Source organism: Haliotis rufescens, unplaced genomic scaffold, assembly GCF_023055435.1.
Source record: "Haliotis rufescens isolate VD_foot unplaced genomic scaffold, xgHalRufe1.0.p SCAF_16, whole genome shotgun sequence".
Lineage (NCBI taxonomy): Eukaryota > Metazoa > Mollusca > Gastropoda > Lepetellida > Haliotidae > Haliotis > Haliotis rufescens.
Window position 1 is genome coordinate 2,184,145 of NW_025963846.1, and position 21,334 is coordinate 2,205,478.

At 39.4% G+C, this 21,334-nt stretch overlaps 2 protein-coding genes across 5 annotated transcripts in view; both read right to left on the minus strand.

Moving 5' to 3' along the window:
* LOC124144883 overlaps positions 1–504 on the minus strand; it is a 381,519-nt gene extending 381,015 nt beyond the window's left edge. For all 3 annotated transcript variants that reach the window (XR_007221550.1, XM_046514495.2, XM_046514496.2), the window contains exon 1: positions 373–504. Coding sequence is in view for 2 of the 3 variants with exons in the window: in XM_046514495.2 (XP_046370451.2) it covers positions 373–404 (32 nt within the window). In the remaining variant the exon portion in view is untranslated. The remainder of the gene's footprint in view (positions 1–372) is intronic.
* Positions 505–801: 297 nt separating this feature from the next.
* Positions 802–21,334, minus strand: part of LOC124144877 (protein MON2 homolog) — a 77,067-nt gene continuing 56,534 nt past the window's right edge. For both annotated transcript variants that reach the window (XM_046514486.2, XM_046514485.2), the window contains one exon: positions 802–1,451. In XM_046514486.2, coding sequence (XP_046370442.2) covers positions 1,206–1,451 — 246 coding nt within the window. In that variant the 3' untranslated portion in view covers positions 802–1,205. The remainder of the gene's footprint in view (positions 1,452–21,334) is intronic.

Below are 21,334 nucleotides of genomic sequence, written 5' to 3' on the forward strand. Positions count from 1 at the left end.
GCAAATAATCAAGTGTGGACCAGATAATACAGTGATTGATAGCATGCGCATCGATCTACGCAATTAGGATACGATGACATGCATCAACCAAGTCAGCGAGCCTGACCACCCGCTCCCGTTAGTCGCCTTTTACGACAAGCATAGTCGCCTGTCACGGCAGGCATGGGTTGCTGAGGACCTATTCTACCCTGGATCTTCACAGGTACCAAAAAGCATTATCACCTTTTCATATCTAAAAGCAGAAATAAAATATTTTACATGGATGCATTTTACTGATGTTGATGTAAGAAGTAGGAAACAAGTACAAAGCATGATATGTGGATTGAACAATCACATTTACAGATCGTCATGAATCAGATGTGGAAAGCGTACCTTTGTTGGACATTGTAGAAGATAGGCACCATCAGGCAGCCAACCTTTGGCCATCATGGGCATCAATGTTTAATAAGTCACATCCATTTTCTGCTTGGGTAATGGCCATATTGTGCTGCGGTCACATCTATTGTGCTGAGATCAAATCCATGTTGTTTTGAGGTCCACCCATGTTGTGTTGAGTCCTCTGAGGTCCACCCATGTTGTGTTGAGGTCTCCGAGGTCCACCCATGTTGTGTTGAGGTCTCTGAGGTCCACCCATGTTGTGTGGAGGTCTCCGAGGTCCACCCATGTTGTGTTGAGGTCTCTGAGGTCCACCCATGTTGTGTTGAGGTCTCCGAGGTCCACCCATGTTGTGTTGAGGCCTTTGAGGTCCACCCATGTTGTGTTGAGGTCTCTGAGGTCCACCCATGTTGTGTTGAGGTCTCCGAGGTCCACCCATGTTGTGTTGAGGTCTCTGAGGTCCACCCATGTTGTGTTAAGGTCTCCGAGGTCCACCCATGTTGTGTTGAGGTCTCTGAGGTCCACCCATGTTGTGTTGAGGTCTCCGAGGTCACATCCATGTTGTTTTGAAGTGCATCCATGTTTTGTTGTATTTTTCGTAAGTGTGACATGCTTCAACTTCTGAGACATCAGCCCAAACCGATTGTTTCAACAACACCATTGAAACATGATGCACTCATGGTTTCAACAAAATGGGTTTCAGGCTGGTCAGAAAGCTGATGTGTCGTTGTAACAGTGTTCGAGTTTGTGTCATAAGTGAACATAAAACTACACAGAAATGTGAGAGATCATACAAACAAAAAAGTCTTCAAGTGAAACAGCGAGTCATGTCACTCGATCACAACATCCTTATCAATACCTAAAAACTGACAGAAACGAAAACAATTAAAGCCATCATCTCTCCATGGCAACAGGCATCTGGAAAGGAAAATCGAGATTATTTGCTGAATAATATTCAACTTAATTCCACATACCTCCAGCAAGTGTGCTGTGACCGGTCTCCACAACACTTCGACACGGGACAGGTTCACGAGACCCGTCTCCAGAAGCTTGGCAACGGCAAACAAGGAAGGCTCCTGGAAAAAACAAGTAGTTGAATAAATACCAACATGGAAAAACAGAATTGCACCATAATAACAATCTGATATGAAAGTCATGAACAAATTAGTGTGTCATCACTGGTGGGAACATGGCTGTGAAACTTCAGCTTTATTGGTCAAGTGGTTTCTAGGGAGATGATGTACAATTTCATCAAATTCTGACATAAAATGGCTGTGTGAAGATGCTTCAGCTCTCAGTATGGTCAAAGGTCAAATCGGGTCAAATTTAAAAATATCGCAGGAAACGGAACATATATGTTAAGCCCCACTATTCACATGTACCAAATTTTGAACAAAAATGGCCATATAATGACAGTAACTCATTCATGACCAAGTCGTGTTATTCCGGGACAAGCCAAATAGCGACTTGTGCCCATCTCGAGGCCATAATTGTGACTTGGTTCCATTTTAGCTCAACGGGCATAGTTATGATTCACGTATGATTCCCCCATGTCATATATTCTCCAGATGCTATTTAAACACATGGATACTTACATTATTTACACAGCATGATTGAAAATGTTTAACTGTATCTAAGGGTATATGTTAAGATGCAAGAAATGTGTAAAATCAAAAATTATTCCTCGAGGGGTTCTTTGACCGAATCATACACGCTTCCTGTTTCGTTTGTCATATTTTCACACATATCATTCATCGATATGGGGCCAAATCTTCTTGCAGGTTACGAAAAGGGACGAGTGGTGACGAACGGGCAGTAGATAGGTTTGTCAACACGGCTGCCATAGCAGGCATGATTCAAATTTGAAACTCTTCCAAAATAATTTGGGGCGACATTGGTAAGAACAAGATGTTTCATTGGTCCAGTGGTTTTACTGGAGATGTTTACGACGGATGGCAGACACACAAGCAATGACATAAGCTCACTTGACTTTCAGTCAGGTGAGCTAAAAGCTAAACACTATAATTTCAAATGACTGTGTTAAATACACATACCAGTGAGCATAAAACTTCAATCATGACATCTAGGCATTTCTTTATAAACACATAATACATATTTGATATTCTTATTTTTTTCATTACCATGGCAACAGAAGTTGACTTTTGAAAAGATTTATAAATTAGATCAGGACTTAATATGATCTCAATTGTCTCTATTTATGCATTCTGGTTTCCTTGTCATAGTAACACTGACAAACAACTAGAATACACTTTCACACTCACTGACAATTCTTGTTCATTTTTGTCAAAATTAACTTCACAGCTGCATCCTGAGATGTAAGGACCACGAGAAACATACAAAACTACATCAGCATCACAATACTTGATGCAAATAGGCATAACACAATGTTGAGTGAGTCACTGATCTTGAGATGGATTTAACACTGCTTTGAACAGTATTTCAGTTCTATTACAGCTGTCAGCTTGAAGTAAGAGGAGAGCCCAGAGACATAAAAGTTTTCTTAGTCTGTTTGTTGTTTAACAGCGCACTCAGCAATATTCCAGCTATATGACGGCAGTCTGTAAATAATAAAATCTGGACCAGAAATCCAGTGATTGACATCATGAGCACTGATCCACGCAATTGGGATACGATGACATGCATCAACCAAGTCTGACCACCTGATCCTGTAAGAGCATCTTACGACAAGCATAGTTGCCTCTTACGCAAGCATGGGTTGCTGAAGACCTATTCTACCCTGGATCTTTTAAAGAGTCAGACTTTTACCACTTTAGTGAAACCCACAAGCATGGATATGATGCTGACAAACCTAGAAACATCATCAGGGAGAAGTGGAATTCTAACCCATGATGATATGTTTCTGTCACACTGAGGGAACACACCACTGCACAACAAACTGTAATGCTTAGACCCTTTCCCCAACATAACACAATACACTACTAGTGGCTACACCATAAAGCCAAAGAGAAGCCAAAATAATTCAAAGTTGGAATGAGACAAAAACAAAAAATACTTCTGAAATCAGGTCTTTGAACGGCATTTAGAAGTGATACACACAAGGAAGAGAATATACGGATGTCGACTTCTTTGTTATGACTTGTATTATTATAAAGAAGTTGACGTCCATATATTCTCTTCCTTACTTCCGAAATATTAAAATGCACTGACATTTAAAATTTATACCAACATATCCTTTCATTCACTAAAACTGCACATATCTGATATCAAAATTTAACATCATATCATACCCAGTAACCTCCAAATGCAAATAAAGATGACAGCAAGTTTGATAAATGAATACTTTAAAGTAAGGCTGTCGCATGAGTCTCTCCAGACATTTCTAGGATCATATATATCTTTTAATCCGTAATAAGTAACTAACTCATTAAATATATTATATCCAACTTAAAGATTTAGGAAAGAAAAGAATAGAAAAAAATATTTTGCCAAGAAATACATTTACACATATGAAAGAAAACATGTAGAGAAAAACTTCCATTGAACCCATGAATAAAAAGAAAAAAATCCAATAGAGCCCAAATTATTTTCCAAATAATATCAATTACAAAGTCACTCTTTGCTTTTCTGTCAACAAATGGCAAAACCTGGAACATGAAATGAGATATTGAAATATAACATGGCATCACCAACACGAGCCAGGGTACAAGAGGCTGCGTTATAAACGATCTTACATAAAAAAAATGGACCAATGGCTAAAAAACCCAATTCAGATGTCGTTTATCATCTTCCAATTAACCCCTTCGGCAATCCATCATTATTTCCGCTACTACAGACACATGAAGTGTTGCATGCATCCATGAAATAAAGTTAGCATGTACACATACTGGAAAACCTATCTCGTGCCGTCTCCTATTGCTGGGGAGTGAGGGACTCCCACAGGCACGCAACATGAAACAATGTATGTCAGACTCGCTGGGGAGCTAGGTCAATGCCAGTTATTGGTTTTCCAGTACAAATATACCTTAAAAACCATCAGCTGAGAGATGGATGTTTTCTCTTGATGGTACCTCCCAAATTTAAACGCGCTAATCATCTTGTTTTTTCGTACTTGCCTTGGGTAAGTTTCAAGTAATTAAGCGTCCGAAATTTGAAGCATTTTGACACAAGTGATAAGATCGAAAAAGTGGGTTAGTAAGTTCATCCAGTTCTTTAACAATTATCTGTGTGCTGAGAGACTCATGTGTCTCTGTTTCTTGATTCTAAAGCTTAAGGGTACAAAGGTGGATATTATTTCTCGATCAACACTGAGGTGGTGAGTGAATGTTGTTTTACGTTGTGACAAGGATAAATCATTTACCTTAGGCCAGAGGTGAAGTGAGTTGAAAAGGAGTTTAACGCCGCGTTGTTGCACTTTTATCGCGATGATGGTGTGTGTTTTCAAACTGGTTGCATAGTGAGTGAGTGAGTGAGTGAGTATGGTTTTTACGCCGCTTTAGCAATATTCCAGCAATATCACGGCGGGGGACACCAGAAATGGGCTTCACACATTGTACCCATGTGGGGAATCAAACCCAGGTGTTCAGTGTCATGAGCGAATGCTTTAACAACTTGGCTACCCCGCCTCCCCTCTTGGGGGATCAAAGCTTGCAAATACTACAACAATACACATTAATTATATACAATTTTTAATTATGTACTATAACATGTAAAAACACAAACTACAGGAAGCTCTTACTGGTAAATTGCAATATTGTTCAATTTAAACATCTATATCTTGTTCCTTATGACATGATAATATGGTATTCAATAACAAAGGCACAGAGGGTTACACATTTAGTTTTCATAAATCAAAATGTGGGCCAAATTACTGTTAAATCTCATTATTTCAAATAGCTACTTGCATTTCAAACTTGTTCACCACAAAATATTCATTCCACAAACTTGAATATATCAAAATACCAATTAACATTTTTAAACTAGACTGTAAAATCTCCTTCCGACATTAATACTCCTTCAAACTAATTTTGAGATTTATTCAGATTATGCCGCCTACTTCCTTTTCCATTTATTTTTGGATAAATTTGAAGAAAATTGGAGCCAAACTTCTTCTTTCTAGCTTCCAAGGAACAAAACACCCCATTCTTCATTTTCCCACTTCCTTCACTGTGTAAAAGTGATACGTTCTCAACCTGTAAAGAAAGCCCACCAACTGAATACCCCTTTAGAAGAAATTCTACATTAACTTAGGTCCTTGGGCGCCCACAAGATTCATTTTGAAATTTTTCCTTATTTTTCGTGAAATTAATGGTTCCAGGTCGGAAGTGGAATCAGTTCCTGTTTACAGTTTATTGTATTCAATGTTCTCTTGGGTTAGTCCCATCAATCATCCACATCATCCATACAAATTTTCATCTTTGCCTTTTTTCACCTTTCTGATCCCACAGGATTCAGTGACAAGAAGATGCGATATGACAAGTGGCCATTTTGGCTAGAAATTTTGAAATATTGTCGTTAAAATTATCTGGACATGTCCATGTGATTGACGATTAGTATTTTTTCTTTCTTTCATGTTTGTGGTTATAACATGATCAATTAATGAAGAATGACCACAATGAGGGAAAATGCAGACTTTTAAAAGTTCAAAATAAAATCTAACCATGAAGTCTGTGACAAAAGATGAATTTTTTTTTAGATGTTTGAACTGCTCTACATCAATCACTGAAGAAAATCAACGTTATGAAAAACTTAAATTAGAAATTAGAAAAATGCTTCACGAAAAAGTCTACTATCAACCTTTTGGACACATTTGACATGAAACAAAAAATGGAATTAAAAACTCAACTGATGATGATACTGCAGTAGTTTGTTTCATGAATCATGAACATAATTGGGAGTGTCTATTTTAGCCTTGTGTGTCATTGAAACTGGACTCAAAATTAATAGAATGGAGACATCATTCATTGAATTATCGAAAAAATGACCAACTAAACTATATATAGCATTTTAGTATTTTCCCCCCAACTAAACTATAGTTAATAATAATTACTATGAGTGAGTGCATAGTGAACTATGGCGCCTTAGATGACTGGGCCACCTCGGCGGCCTGGGCCCCCTATAATAATTATAGCTTATTGTTATAGTCATTATAGTTAATTATTATAGGTTTATTTATTTATTCATTTATTTATTCATTTATTTATTTATTTATTTATTTTTTTTAAAATTATTTATTTCATTTTCCATCATATTTTATATTTCAATATCATACATAGAGTGTGCATGGATTTATTGTGACATTATTGGCATGTTTGTAGCATGGACAGATCATTTTTCAGTTATACAGAGTTTCTAAAAAATACATGTAGAGAAGACCAGAAGGCAGGGAAACTTGCATAATTACAATTTGAATATGCAATACATTTTGTAATTTCATAATATCAAAGTATTTCTTTTTGAATTTGTAAAAAGATTAGTTTGACTTTTTTTCTGTTAAATGAGTACAGCGTAGATTTTGTTGCCATAATTACTGCATTGAGTGAATTGTTTTCCTTCTCTTTAAATCCAAACAGTATGTGTTTTAAAGCTTATTAGTACTTTTCCCCCAACTAAACTATAGTTACCGTATTCGATGTAATAAGCGCCCAGGGCACTCTTAAAATTAGAAATAGGGGGCTCTTATTAGAATATTTTTTGGTGGAAAAAACAGAGTTGAAAGATAAATTTCGTGGTTTATGCTGACGGCCTGACTGTTTATATACGACAGATATATTTTTCCAGAATTTAATTGCCCATAATTAAGAGTGCATATAATACACGAGTGCGTACTATACACGAATAAATAAGTCTTGTGTACATTGATCAATCAGAAGGGGTGCTAATTGGGATTGTTCACTTGCCAATATATCAGCAAATATCGCTGTGGGCGCTTATAAGAGCGAGGCGCTTATTACGTCGAATACGGTAATAAAAATTACCAAGAGTGAGTGCACAGCGAACTGCGGCGCCTTAGATGACTGGGCGGCCTGGGCCCCCTATAGTAATTATAGCTTATTGTTATAGTCCTTATAGTGAATTATTATAGGTTTTATAGCTTATTATTATTATTATTATTATTATTCCCCACGGAAATCACTCCCATGCTATCATGAACATTGGGTATTGATACCTTTCTCTGAGTATTACTCCACAGGGTCAATACATTGGGTATTATTACTTGCTCATGAAGAGATCACCCGTTTAATAAACATACAGCTGTATTACACATTGTGTAATACCAAAACGCGTGCTTATGTAATCTCGGAACACGTTTCACGAACAAATATTGAAAGCTCTCAACATCCCTAGGCTTATTTAACGACATTGCGTGTGGAGTTGATAGTTTACTGAGAGGAGCTTATGCACACTCGATGACCCCCAGCAACCTTGTTGCTAGGCTGACGTCACATGAAATTGTTTTGCAGATGGATCTTGCAACAAAATTCCACAAATTACGTCATCGGGTATTGTGATGTTATTGTAAACTTTGAGGTGCAAGACCCGTTCCACAAGGCGATCGTACTGTAGCCCAACGACAGTCATTAGTCTGTTAAAGTATGTGAGTTGCGATAGTCTTAGCCCTACGATAATTTTGTGAATTCTTAAGGTGGACCGTTGTATGGTATTAAATTCATACCTTTCAACTTTTGACATGTTTGAAGTATTATTCTGTTAAACTCAATTGGACTATGCCGTGGATCGTGTAGGTGTCAGCCTGTTCATACTCAACAGTATAATTCTAAAAACGTTATAAATGGCAAGTAATAAATAAAATACTAAACTCGCTCCCGTGTAAAACCAATTTTGTGAAACTCGTGAATAGTTGTGGTATCTGACTCGCTTTCACTCGTCAGATACCACAACAATTCACTCGTTTCATAAAATTGGTATTACACAGGAGCTCGTTTAGTATTCTATATTTATTAAATCAATAATAACCTGATAACCAATTAAAACATATTTTTGCTTCAAATTCTGATAACGTGTGCATTAATCCTGCCTTCCATCAGTAAATAGAGATCTGTGCACAAATACAGGTACGTAAGCTGAAAAAGCTACACTAGGTAATTAGGCAGTGTTGTCATACTTTAGTGTTTTGAAATTTTTCATGCATATAAGTATGCAAGCCACTCAAAATAAATTGGGTAAAGGTGATTTAATTTGCTTATTTTACACAAATATGCAGCATATCAGGAGGTCTGTGTTATGGTAAGTATTTTTTTCACTGCACAACTCGAACTGTACAGAGTATCGGGACTGTTTTAACAATGTTTTAAGTTTGTTTGTTGTTCAGTAACACACTCAGCAATAAAAAAGATTTGGTATAAAATTGACAACGTGATGGAACTATATCGGTAAACAAACTCGTCCGGTAAAACGGGCTCCACACATTGATCGAAGGAAGTGCTTATAGGTTATTAATCACTGCGCTAGTAGTGTTAAGTGTTCACAAAGCTGTAGGAAGTTTATGTTTGGGCATGTGCTGTACTGATCTTTCGGAAAGGTGAATAAAACATGACGGCCGATACAGGGAAAGTTTTTTCAACATTTCTTTCTAAAATTTAACATTACCTTGTCCAGAAAAAATGAAATTTGATGACAAAAAACAAAGCAGATGACAATAAAACTGATCGTGCAAACGTAACGGCAACGGCCATGGTAACCTGATGCATGTGAGTTCCGTGCAAATTGAAATTGCAAGCTCGACAAACTTCCCAGCAAGTAGCCAATGCATTTCAAGTCCTCCTTAGGACCAAATACAGGCTCCAGCAACGGTACCAGACCACCAACACTACAGATGACCGACCACGTAGTGGAAGACCAAGGGTCACCACCCGATGTCAGGATCGTCAGATTGTGCAACAGCATCTTCCAGATCGCTTTGATGTTGCTGCGGAAACTGCTTGACAGACCATGGGGACACACCAGCGACACATTAGTAAGGACACCATGCGTTGATGATTGACGAGCAGACACCTCCACTGTCACAGGCCACACCAAGGACCCATTCTGACACCACGTCATCGCCGGGACCGTCTTCAGTGGGCAACACAGCACCAGCATTGGCACCATCATTGGCACCAGCATTGGCACCAGCATTAGCATCACGAACTCATCCGGTAAAACGGGGTCCACACATTGATCGAAGGAAGCGCTTATAGGTTATTAATAACTGCTTCCGGAAAGGTTAATAAAACATGCGGCCGATCATCCGATACAGGGAAAGTTTTTTTCCAAATTTGCTAAGCTTAAAACAACAACAAAGCGCCACAGGGGTTAGGATAAAGAATCAGATTGGCCACCTCAATAACGGATAGTCAGTGAGACCATGACCGAGAACATAAGTGAATAATCGTCTGCTAGTTCTGAATGTCTGCTCCCTTAAACTTGTTTCACTGCTGGTACTACTGGACTGAGTTTTAAGTGAACTTCCAGATCACAAATACGTTTGGTTTGAAATTTGGTTCCTGATTGATTAATAGCCTTTCTAATGATCAGTGAAATACCCCCATAACGTTTCTTGTCACCTTGATTAAAGCCATCAACTTGTAGTTCACTGTAAAATTAACTTACATAATCTAGAAAGTCATTGGAATCGTAATTGATTACCACTCCAGTGTTTGACACGAACAGAATCTGACTTCATAACTACTTTATCGGAAATACAGAGTAGTACCACAAGTTGATAGGAGTTTATCTATAGAATTGATTTTGTGTTAGCAAACGTTTGTGTTGTGTTTGGTGAAGCATGACTCCATTTCATTTACAAATTGTACAGTTGGCTCCGCACATATTCTTGGCTCCTTAAAATACTATATTGCTCCTTAAAAAAACACTTTAGGAGCAAAGTGGCTCCCTGAAAATAAATTAACAATGACGCCTCAGGTTCCTGGCTTAACATAAAACTGAAAGAAATTCATGATATTACACAAAGCAAAGGACTGAGACTTAATTAAAAATCTAGATTTCATTTGCAATGGAAAGTTTCATTGTGATCAAAATCAGATACATTGGAAGAGAAATTAATCAAAGTTTTACCATAATTCTTGAGGAAATTATGAATCACATCGGACAAAATATATTCATAGATGCATGGGTAATTCCTTATGTTTTACATTTTCAAAAGCAGAAGGCTCAGACTTCTGTAAAACAAAGCTGTCAAACTGAATTAAATTTCTTTACAAATGTTTAAAATTCATGAAGCATTGTCTCGGTGATGTTGTCATAACAGAGATAATCTTTTACATGGAATTCCAAATCACTCATATTTGATGCTGAATGCGTCATTTCATAAAGTCACCCCTAGACATATCATTATTTCTTGGACCTGTGAAGATCCGGGGTAGAATTGGTCTTCAGCAACCATTCTTGCCGTAAAAGACGACTATGCTTGTCGTAAGAGGCGTAACGGGATAAGGTGGTCAGGCTCGCTGACTTGGTTGATGCATGTTATCGATCCCAATTGCGTGGATCGATGCTCACGATATCCATCACTGGATTGTCTGGTACAGACTTGATTATTAACATATAGCTGGAATATTGCTGAGTGGGGCGTTAAACAACAAACAAATCATTATTTCTTGGCTGTTTAAGATATCAACATTACAGACAGCAACTGTTTCAGTTCAGTTTCAGTGCTTGTTCTCATCAGCGTGCAAGAACATCTAGGCTAGGAGGAGATGAACCAGTGGTTGAAACACTACCTCATCAGTTACTTGATAAGACAGATAAGCAGGACACAAGGCCCTGGAATGTCAATAGGGGAGTAAGTACTTTCCATGAAATTTATATAACATGTACAGATCACATCACAGGTAATCTCAAAGGCAAAATTCGAAGCTTCTCAGACATAAAAGGTCATAATAAGTTGTAGCAGGATCACTATGGGTACATGGGGTTTTAGGCGTCCCGCGTTAGGTTTTATAACACGAGCCGGACATGTTTTGATTGATTCTGAAAAAGAGTGTGGATTTTTGCTTGGAACCGGGGTATAAGAGATTTATTCCCCTGCTGAGGAACTTCTTACCCTCCAAGGCGGGTTACACAGTATTTTATCAAGATCATGTGGACCAATCAGATCTCATTATTCTGACATGGAGGTATGATAAATGCCATTATCTTACAAGTAGACCGGTCACACCAGAGAGTAGGTCTTCCCTGATGGTCACCTGTACAGATAGGTCACACCTGAGAGTAGGTCTTCCCTGATGGTCACCTGTACAGATAGGTCACACCTGAGAGTAGGTCTTCCTTGATGTCACATGTACAGATAGGTAACACCAGAGAGTAGGTCTTCCCAGATGGTCACCTGTACAGATAGGTCACACCTGAGAGTAGGTCTTCCTTGATGTCACATGTACAGATAGGTCACACCGGAGAGTAGGTCTTCCTTGATGGTCACCTGTACAGATAGGTCATACCTGAGAGTAGGTCTTCCCTGATGGTCAGCTGTACAGATAGGTCACACCTGAGAGTAGGTCTTCCTTGATGTCACATGTACAGATAGGTCACACCTGAGAGTAGGTCTTCCTTGATGTCACATGTACAGATAGGTCACACCTGAGAGTGGGTCTTCCTTGATGGTCAGCTGTACAGATAGGTCACACCTGAGAGTAGGTCTTCCCAGATGGTCACCTGTACAGATAGGGCACATCTGAGAGTAGGTCTTCCCAGATGGTCACCTGTACAGATAGGTCACACCAGAGAGTAGGTCTTCCCTGATGTCACATGTACAGATAGGTCACACCTGAGAGTGGGTGTTTCCTGGTGGTCACATGTACAGATAGGTCACACCTGAGAGTGGGTGTTTCCTGGTGGTCACATGTACAGATACGTCACACCTGAGAGTAGGTCTTCCCAGATGGTCACCTGTACAGCCAGGTCACACCTGAGAGTAGGTCGTTTCTGGTGATCACCCCGACAAGAGTAGGTCCCAACCTGTGGTTTGCCCTACAAGTCCAGACAGGTCACACCCAGGAGTAGGTCTTCACCTTTGGTCATAGATACAAGCTAAAACAAACCTTAGCTTAGCTGTTTCTTACAAACTCAGCTGACATGAAAACCTTAAAAAATTAAATAATATTTATGCAACAGAACAAGAAACAAACGAAGTAACCATCCATCAAACCCAACAAAACTCTCAACTTTTAAGAAGCAAAATTTAACGCACTGAAGAAAATTCTTCACCCACCCTATAACACAGCACCTGAACACTAATGAAAATACCCTACAACCTGGGACACTGGTTCACATGTCTAGGAAAATATACTTCAGGAGATGGGTAAACTGTTTTGCATTCTGTCTGCCATTTGTAAGTAACACAAGGTTTTTAACAAGTTAAAGTCACTTCCAAGACTTCCATCATATCAATACTGTTTTCCCCAGGATGAAATTCCACAGGTGGAAGATATCAAGTGCAATGGGTGCGCTCTGGGCCAAAAGGGAAAAGATCATTTTTTGAGCACTTGAGGAACACCATTTCTCCATAAGCCTTAAAAAGACAAGCATAAACCCAGGCAGCAAATGAGATGGAGGTTCAAGTGATGAAGACCCCTTTGCTGGTTCCTGAGTGGTCATTGTGAGAACACATGAGCAAACGCTGGTGGAATTGTATGTTCTCCGCTTGACGAATGGTATGTTTCCCCCGTTGTGACTGGCTCTCTTGGAATGTCGGAGGGCAGTACAATGCCAGATGACTTGACATCATCAACACAGCAACACAAGTGTGTCAGAGAGAGCTGCTTGATTGACACTGGGGTAACAAGTAGCAATAAACAGTCATTTTCTAAAACCAGGCTCAGGTTTTGACACAAACTGCATCCTGAAACAGTTACCTATCATCACATCTAGAAGGCTTTAAAGGGGTCCTCCATGGGTTACAAAACACATTCCAGTTAACCCATGTGATAAACATTCAAAGATTCAAACCAGGTCGGGATGCATCCTGAAACAGTTACCTAACATTACATTAGAAAATAATTTAAATGGCTTTCCATAGGGGAACAACCTTAAACTGTTAAATACTGAATGTTTATTTCCCTGTTTGAACATAGTTTGGCACACACTTCTACAATGACTCATCACACTAACAACACAGACAAGTGTTGGACAACTTCATGCAATACCAGATCCGTGCCCACGAGATCCAAACTGAAGAAACTCCATCTTCCCAAAGCAAGGGAGTTAACTGACTATAAAAATCCAGTTTACACCCTTGCCAAACTAGTCTGGAATTATGGAGCTATATTTTGGCTGGACTAATGAGTCTATGCATTGTCCAAAAAAAATTGGGCATTGGCAGATATTTCCAAATCTTTTAATCTTTGTTTTTAATCAAGGTGCTCAAGTGATTTAATGTACTTTGGGAGGTATGATCTGTTTTATTGCAACAAAGATCTTGATTATCGATCACATCGTCTTGATTGAGCACCACTATTTCGTTTGAAGCAAATGCCAGTGATACGAGGGGTGGAATCTTATCGGTCAAAAGAAGGGACATAGAAGGGACATAACTCATAAAAGCCACTGGTGGCGCTACGATCGAGCCACAAAATTCCAGCCTACTTCGGCAAGGGAGAAAACTGGACTTTTACAGTCAGTTAACTCCTTTGTCTCGGGAAGATGGGAAACTCTTACAACACAAGACGTCTTTCAGCCTATTTGGAAATGTTGCTTTACACCACAGTCAGCAATGATGCGAGCCCGTAACTGAGTCGGGAAGCAGAAACTAGGTAATACGAAAGTTAAATTGAACAGTGAGTGAATGTGGTTTATGCCTGAGTCAGCATATTCCTGTTATGTCATGTAAGCCGGAAAATAATAAAGTCGAGAAACAGTAACCTCAAGGTCAGCCAGCTGACACTTGGTAATATGATGAGTGAGTGTTTGTTTGTTTGTTATTTAACTCCGCACTCAGCAATATTCCAGCTATATGAAGGTGGTCTGTAAATAATCAAGTCTGGACCAGACAATCCAGTGATTGATGTCATGAGTATTGATCCGTACAATTGGGATACGATAACATGCATCAACCAAGTCAGCGAGCCTGACCACCCGTTAGTTGCCTCTTACAGCAAGCAAAGTCGCCTTTTACGGCAAGCATGGGTTGCTGAAGACCGGTTCTACCCCGGATCTCTACGGATGAGTGAGTGAATGGTATTTACCACTGTACAATAATCCAGGCCAACCAGTGGTTGATAGCATGAGCAACATGCCATTAGGGCAAAGTGACACACAATAAGACAGGTCACACATTGTCACCATCAGCTCCTAATCGGTCATCTCATAGTTTGTTTCTGCATTCCCAGGAGTCTTTGAGAACACGACGTCTGTAGCATCAACTCGGGATGCTGGTTAACACATCAGCAGGAGCATGCTGTGCCAATCCTACTTACAGCAAGCTGAATGCCAACAACCTGTATTTCGACGATTAAGACATCATGATCACAAACACAAGCCAAAGTCTGGTGCCTAGATCTCGGTGAACGTACTTCGTGGTGTATGTACTTTTCAGCACAAAATGTTGCAGTGGGTATATCTGTCATAAACTGGTGTTTTGTTAACATAATGGGTCACGGTGCCGGGGAAATGCCTTCATAATGGCAACTTAAATAGAAGCAGTAATGAACAAGGTATACCATTAACATTGTACATGATTATTAACTCCTTTAGCCATGTGTTAGGGTAATTGTCAAAGGTACATTTTCCCAGCGCAGGCCTAAAAAAGTGCCTGTTTCATCAGTAGAAAGACACCTACACTCAAATCTGTTAAAGTTCATCACTTTCCAAAATTAGAACTGCCCTGGCAATTGCATACATTTTACCAAACCCATTCTGTTTAGTGCACGTAAGCCATGGGCAGCACTCGAGACTCTTCTGCCAAACAAGTTCAATAACCAACAGCTTATAAGAAGTGTCACATTCGTTGTAAGACCTTCAGAAGGCTAAGCTTTAGAAGACAGGATGTGACTTTCAAAATTTCAAAATATTGATGATATTTAGGAAGTCCCATATCATAAGGGGACACCTGGAGACAAGCATGGGTTGCTGAAGACCTATTCTAACCCGGATCTTCTCGGAAGGAGGCGAGCATGGGTTGCTGAAGACCTATTCTAACCCGGATCTTCACAGGTTTCCTCAAACATCAAGTCGCCACCCTCGGATTTTACTGAAAGCAGCATTTTACAAAACCCACTCATCCCACCATGTGAGAATCAAACCCATGATGAGCGAAAACCATATCAACTGGGCTACTCAACATACGTCTGACAGTTAAGTCAGTGCAACACTGAGCATCCCTTGAGCCTGACCAATCCACATGTAATTTTTCTTTTTCAATCATGTGATACCGGAAATGCTCTTCAGCCTCAAATCCCGATTGATAAAACAAAATATTTTTTAGATGAAGTTTACACGAATTACAGCTTTTACATTGGACAAGAGGTTGGTCACATGACTGCAAAACTAACATTCATAAGTGTATGAATGACACATTTTGACGTTTATATGTTTTTCATGACAACCATACAGTTTGGCCCTCCCGCTCTGAAGGTTCATACTCCAGTGAACTCACACAAAGTGGAAGTCAATTCTTAAATCAATACATTCACAAGTTCTGATACTTTTTTACCAAAGGAATATCTCTCTACTCAAAACCAGACTGAGATGAACCAGAAAGCCAATCTGTATAATCTTAATGTATCATTAATCTAAATATATCAAGAATCGTAAACAGTCACAAATTGAATAAAACAGCCATTAATAATCTGTCAAAAACGATGCAAGCCTGCTTATGATTAAGAACATTTCAAGCCAGACTGTCATTTCAAAACAAGAAACGACAAAGAACTAAAAAGGTTCATCCAGAACTTTGAGGCAGAGCGTGCACATTTCAAAAGACTCTTGATCAAAAGCTAATGAACCATCTCCTGTCAAAACATCCCAAAGAAAAGCTACGAGTGATGGAATTTGCCAAACTTTGTATGCAACTAACTGCCTACATCTCTACATTTGTTCCAAACACTTTTGTCCGTTTCCCTTTTCATCTCATCACCAAATTAAATTTGTGTGAGCTAATAGATGCCTACATATGTTGTGCCTGCCACCACGGCACTAGCAGTGCTCCCTTGAGTTACAATGTGTCCTGGCTTAAGGCTTATTTGCCCAAGATAGGAACAGAACACACTGGCATGAAGCAAATCAAAGATATTATCACGTTTGATTACATTTAGCTGGTCACTCGCAGGTCTGAGGCACAATTTGATTATCAACCAGAGCGTCAATGGTCAGCGTAAGATAAAAGCCGACCAAACAGCAGAAAAAGAAAAAGAAGTATGGAAGTTTAATAAGTAATGATGGCTCATTGTATTCCTGCTGTCGAGGGTAAAGAAGGCCTTCCAGGGATGCTTAATTACCGGGGCAGCCACAGTAATACGTTCTTCAAAGGATGCAAGATGCAAAAGATCCATATGGAGTTGATATTGGGAAATGGTTTTTATTGTGGTAAGGTGAGTGAGTGAGTGATTATGTTTTTACGCCGCTTTTAGCAATATTCCAGCAATATCACGGCGGGGGACACCAGAAATAGGCTTCACACATTGTACCCATGTCGGGAATCGAACCCGGGTCTTCGGCGTGACGAGCGAACGCTTTAACCTCTAGGCCACCCGACCGCCCTATTGTGGTAAGGAGAGAAAAGAATAGAATTTTAGAGATGATTTGAACAAGTTGGATAACAGCTTGGGACTGTTATTGTCAACAAATGGTATAAGATGTGACTGGCTCAGGGCAGGCAGACTTGAATGGTAAAAGTCCTGTTTCAAAAGAGAGACACACATGTACATTTCTTTAATTTTCTCCTTTTTAAGGTATCAGCTGGTGCATCGGTGCTACGCAGCATCTATAACACCTGAAGACATAGTGGTTTCAAAGGTATATTACGATTTTCTTGATTAATGAGTGTCATCTCACAGCTATATCAAGCTAGGCGATCTAAAACGTTTTGTCAGTTTTGTTGGTACATTATCAGTGTTAGGATTAGATGCCTGAATGACATTTATCTGTGATAGAATTAGATACCTGAATGACATTTATCAGTGATAGGATTAGATACCTGAATGACATTTATCAGTGATAGGATTAGATACCTGTATGACATTTATCAGTGATAAGATTAGATACCTGAATGACATTTATCAGTGATAGGATTAGATACCTGAATGACATTTATCAGTGATAGGATTAGATACCTGTATGACATTTATCAGTGATAAGATTAGATACCTGAATGACATTTATCAGTGATAGGATTAGATACCTGAATGACATTTATCAGTGATAGGATTAGATACCTGAATGACATTTATCAGTGATAGGATTAGATACCTGAATGACATTTATCAGTGACAAGATTAGATACCTGAATGACATTTATCAGTGATAGGATTAGATACCTGAATGACATTTATCTGTATTAGGATTAGATACCTGAATGAAGTGTTCACTGCCTCTGTGTATTTGTGTGTTTGTTGTTTAACGCCGCAGCAATATTCCAGGTATATAATCTGGTTCTGATCTAGACAATCCAGTGATTGATATTAGGAGCAATCATCCATACTGTCAGGGTACGATGACACGCAATCAATCAAGTCAGTGATCCTAACCACATTATCCATAATGTCAGCTCTTAGGCCAGCATGGGTTGCTCATATTCTAGCCAAGAATCCACACAGGGCTCCAACTACAACCTCGGGGTACACTGACACTACTATATTAACGACCATAATAAGTCATAGACTTACACTTTGTTCCACACAGTGATATTAGCACTATGATTATTGTAAGTCATCTATTTTAAAGTATGGAGTTGGGATTGTCATAGAATAAGTTTGCTTTGTGAATTGGGGGCTGGTACCCATGTCAACAAAGTGTTAGCCGACGACTTTCATCTCTTTTTGACTCATGGGAATTGCCGTTATTTAAGAAATAGAAATCTTTATGCAGGTTAAAGATGTGTCCATATGTAGGATTATATGACTTGATCTTTTCGATAGTTCCTAATCTTGGACTCTTAAAAAAATAAAATTAAAGAGGGAAGGGTGATTCAAGTCAAAAAGAGGTCGTAAGGAAGCATTTTATATTTCTAACATTTGTACACGAGTAAGTCTTTGACTCAAACTGGTATAACTTGAAGATGTTTGGTCACATGCTAGCTCACAAAATCAGCCTTTTTCACTCGTACCTAACATCAATTTAATGTTAGTTACATTAAGTTCTGACATTTCAAGTTGGCCAGAAAGAACCCCAATCACGCCTCATCCCTCATCCTTCACCATCCCCATAGCCAAGATCCCAATCTGAAATGTTCTGAGAGAGTGGATGTTTAAACCATAAATTCCTATGCTGGTCTGTATGTAAAAAGTCAAAACCTTTTCACTGCTAATTCCCCCAGAGGCAAACACTCCAATAATCTGTCAATAACCAAGTCTGGACCAGACAATCCAGTTATTAAAACTGTGAGCGAAGATTCACACTGGATCAGGTGAGGTGAAATGGTCCTAGTTTTAGCCTCTGAATGCCGAACGCCAGACAGGGTAACAACAAGTACCATCTTTTAACGTCTTTTAGTATGATGCGGCCGGGGATCAAACCCCAGACCTTCCGCTCTCTGGTTGGACACAATACCACTAGACCACGGAGGCAGTCCCCCTTCAGATCAACCAACTACGTCACGAGTCTGACAGCCAAATTCATTCAGCCTCCTCCTACCACCAGCATAGGATCTAACCCAGAATTGTAATACAAATTATGGTTATCCATTCTTAATTTTCATGCATATACAGTGTTCACAATTAAGGAGAGTCCTCACAGTGTTCCATGAGGTTTGGTGCAATAGTATTGAATCTAGGAACCCCGATATATTTACCTCTTGAGGTTTGAATTATAACAATGGCCTTTGACGTTAAAGCTTACTTTTGAACACTGCATATAGCATGGAACATTTGGCATCTAGTAAAAGAATGATTCTTTCAGTACATGCTGATGATGTGGTTCCCCTTGTTAGCAGCACCTTGGGGAATTACGGATGATTTTATGGCTACTTCAGCATTGTCGTCTGAATAGGAATTTATTGGTCTAGTGTCTCAAGGGAATTAACAGTCACATCACAATTTCATCCTTCCGGGTACCCATTCACTGCTGGAAGAACAGAGGCCTATTTCAAACAAAATCACTTGCCTTAGGAGACACCTCATGTAACATGTGCTTCAATGTGGGTTAGTACTAACACCCTAGAAACTGCCCAAACCATCTACTCTTAAGCTTCATCTCTGCTTAACTTCGTCTAATTTGTGACCTGTGCGAGGTACACAGGACCACATGCCACCACATCAATAAGATGAGAAGTTGGGACCTGTGAAGATCAGGGGTAGAATAGGTCTTCAGCAAACCCATGCTTGCCGTAAGAGGCGGCTAACGGGATCGGGTGGTCAGGCTCGCTGACGTGGTTGATTCATGTCATTGTATCCAAAGTGTGTGGATTGATGCTCATGTTGTCAATCACTGGATTGTCTGGTCCAGACTTAATTATTTAAAGACCGCAATCATATAGCGGGAATATTGCTGAGTGCGGTGTTAAACAACAGACAAACAAATCTGAGGAGTTGGTTCTCCAGATGCTTGTAAGAAAGAAGTCATGTCATTTATCAAAAAGCCACTGACATGGAACACCTACAAAACATGCCATTAGGTCCTCCATTTCAATATGTCTATGTCACCTTGCAAACAATAAGAAATGTTATGTCAGAAAATAATAGAGGACATGATTTCAAGAAATGCATATTTTACATGAAAATATGTAAAAAGCTTAACTTTTTTCAGTGTATTGTATAATGTTAGTGAAACCCTGTCTTAATACAATTCCCTTGCTGTATTGCCGTGGTCTCTCCAGCAGGTCAACCTATTACCATTGTATATTAATTATGATATGAATATTGTGCATGAACATGCAAAGAAATCTGGGTCTTATGATCTCAAGTGGAGGCATTAGTTACATCAATCTGTTGATGGAAAGATGTCACATAAAACCGTTTGTGACGTCAAGGACAATGGATGTCAAATATTTTCCAACATTGTGTTGAAATGTCACATCGCTATGCGGAATTCGCAAGCAATGAAACATTTGTCATGAATGAGACAAAAATTACAATTGTAAGTGAGAATTACACCTACAATTTCGTTCAACTTTGGGTAATATTACCCATAAAGTCATAAAGAGATTTTTCAATATGGCTGTTCAACGGCCATATTGAAAATTTGATTCCAACCCTTTGAACATATATGCCTCATGGATCACCTCCGTGGTCTAGTGGTAGAGCGTCCGCCCGGAGAGCGGAAGGTCCGGGGTTCGATACCCTGCCTCGTCATACCAAAAGACGTTAAAAGATGGTACTTGTTGTTACCCGGTCTGGCGCATTAAGGGGCTAAAACAAGGACTGGTCGGCTCGGAGTCAGTATACTGTGTCTGAGTGGGGTATTCATGTTACACTGCGGCATGGTATATCAGTGAGCTAGCACTATAAATCGGCATCAGTCCGGACTAGTACAAGCAGACACACACACACACACACACACACACACACACACACACACACACACACACTTCACCTCACCTCACCTAACCTATATGCCTCATCAATGGAGGGCCCTTCTCAAACAATGAAAACAATTCAGCTATTCTATTTCATCTATATTCATCACCCTATAAGTACTCTTTTAACATGAAACACAACTGGATTGCTGTGATTGCTTGTGCTTGGTCTAGTATTTCCTCGTACACTCATAGTAAGCCCAGTCGTCTAAGGCGCTGTGCAGAGATGCGTCCCTTTTGCACGCCAGAAACCTATGATTGTGAGTTCGAATCCCGGTTTGCCCCGATTATGTTTCT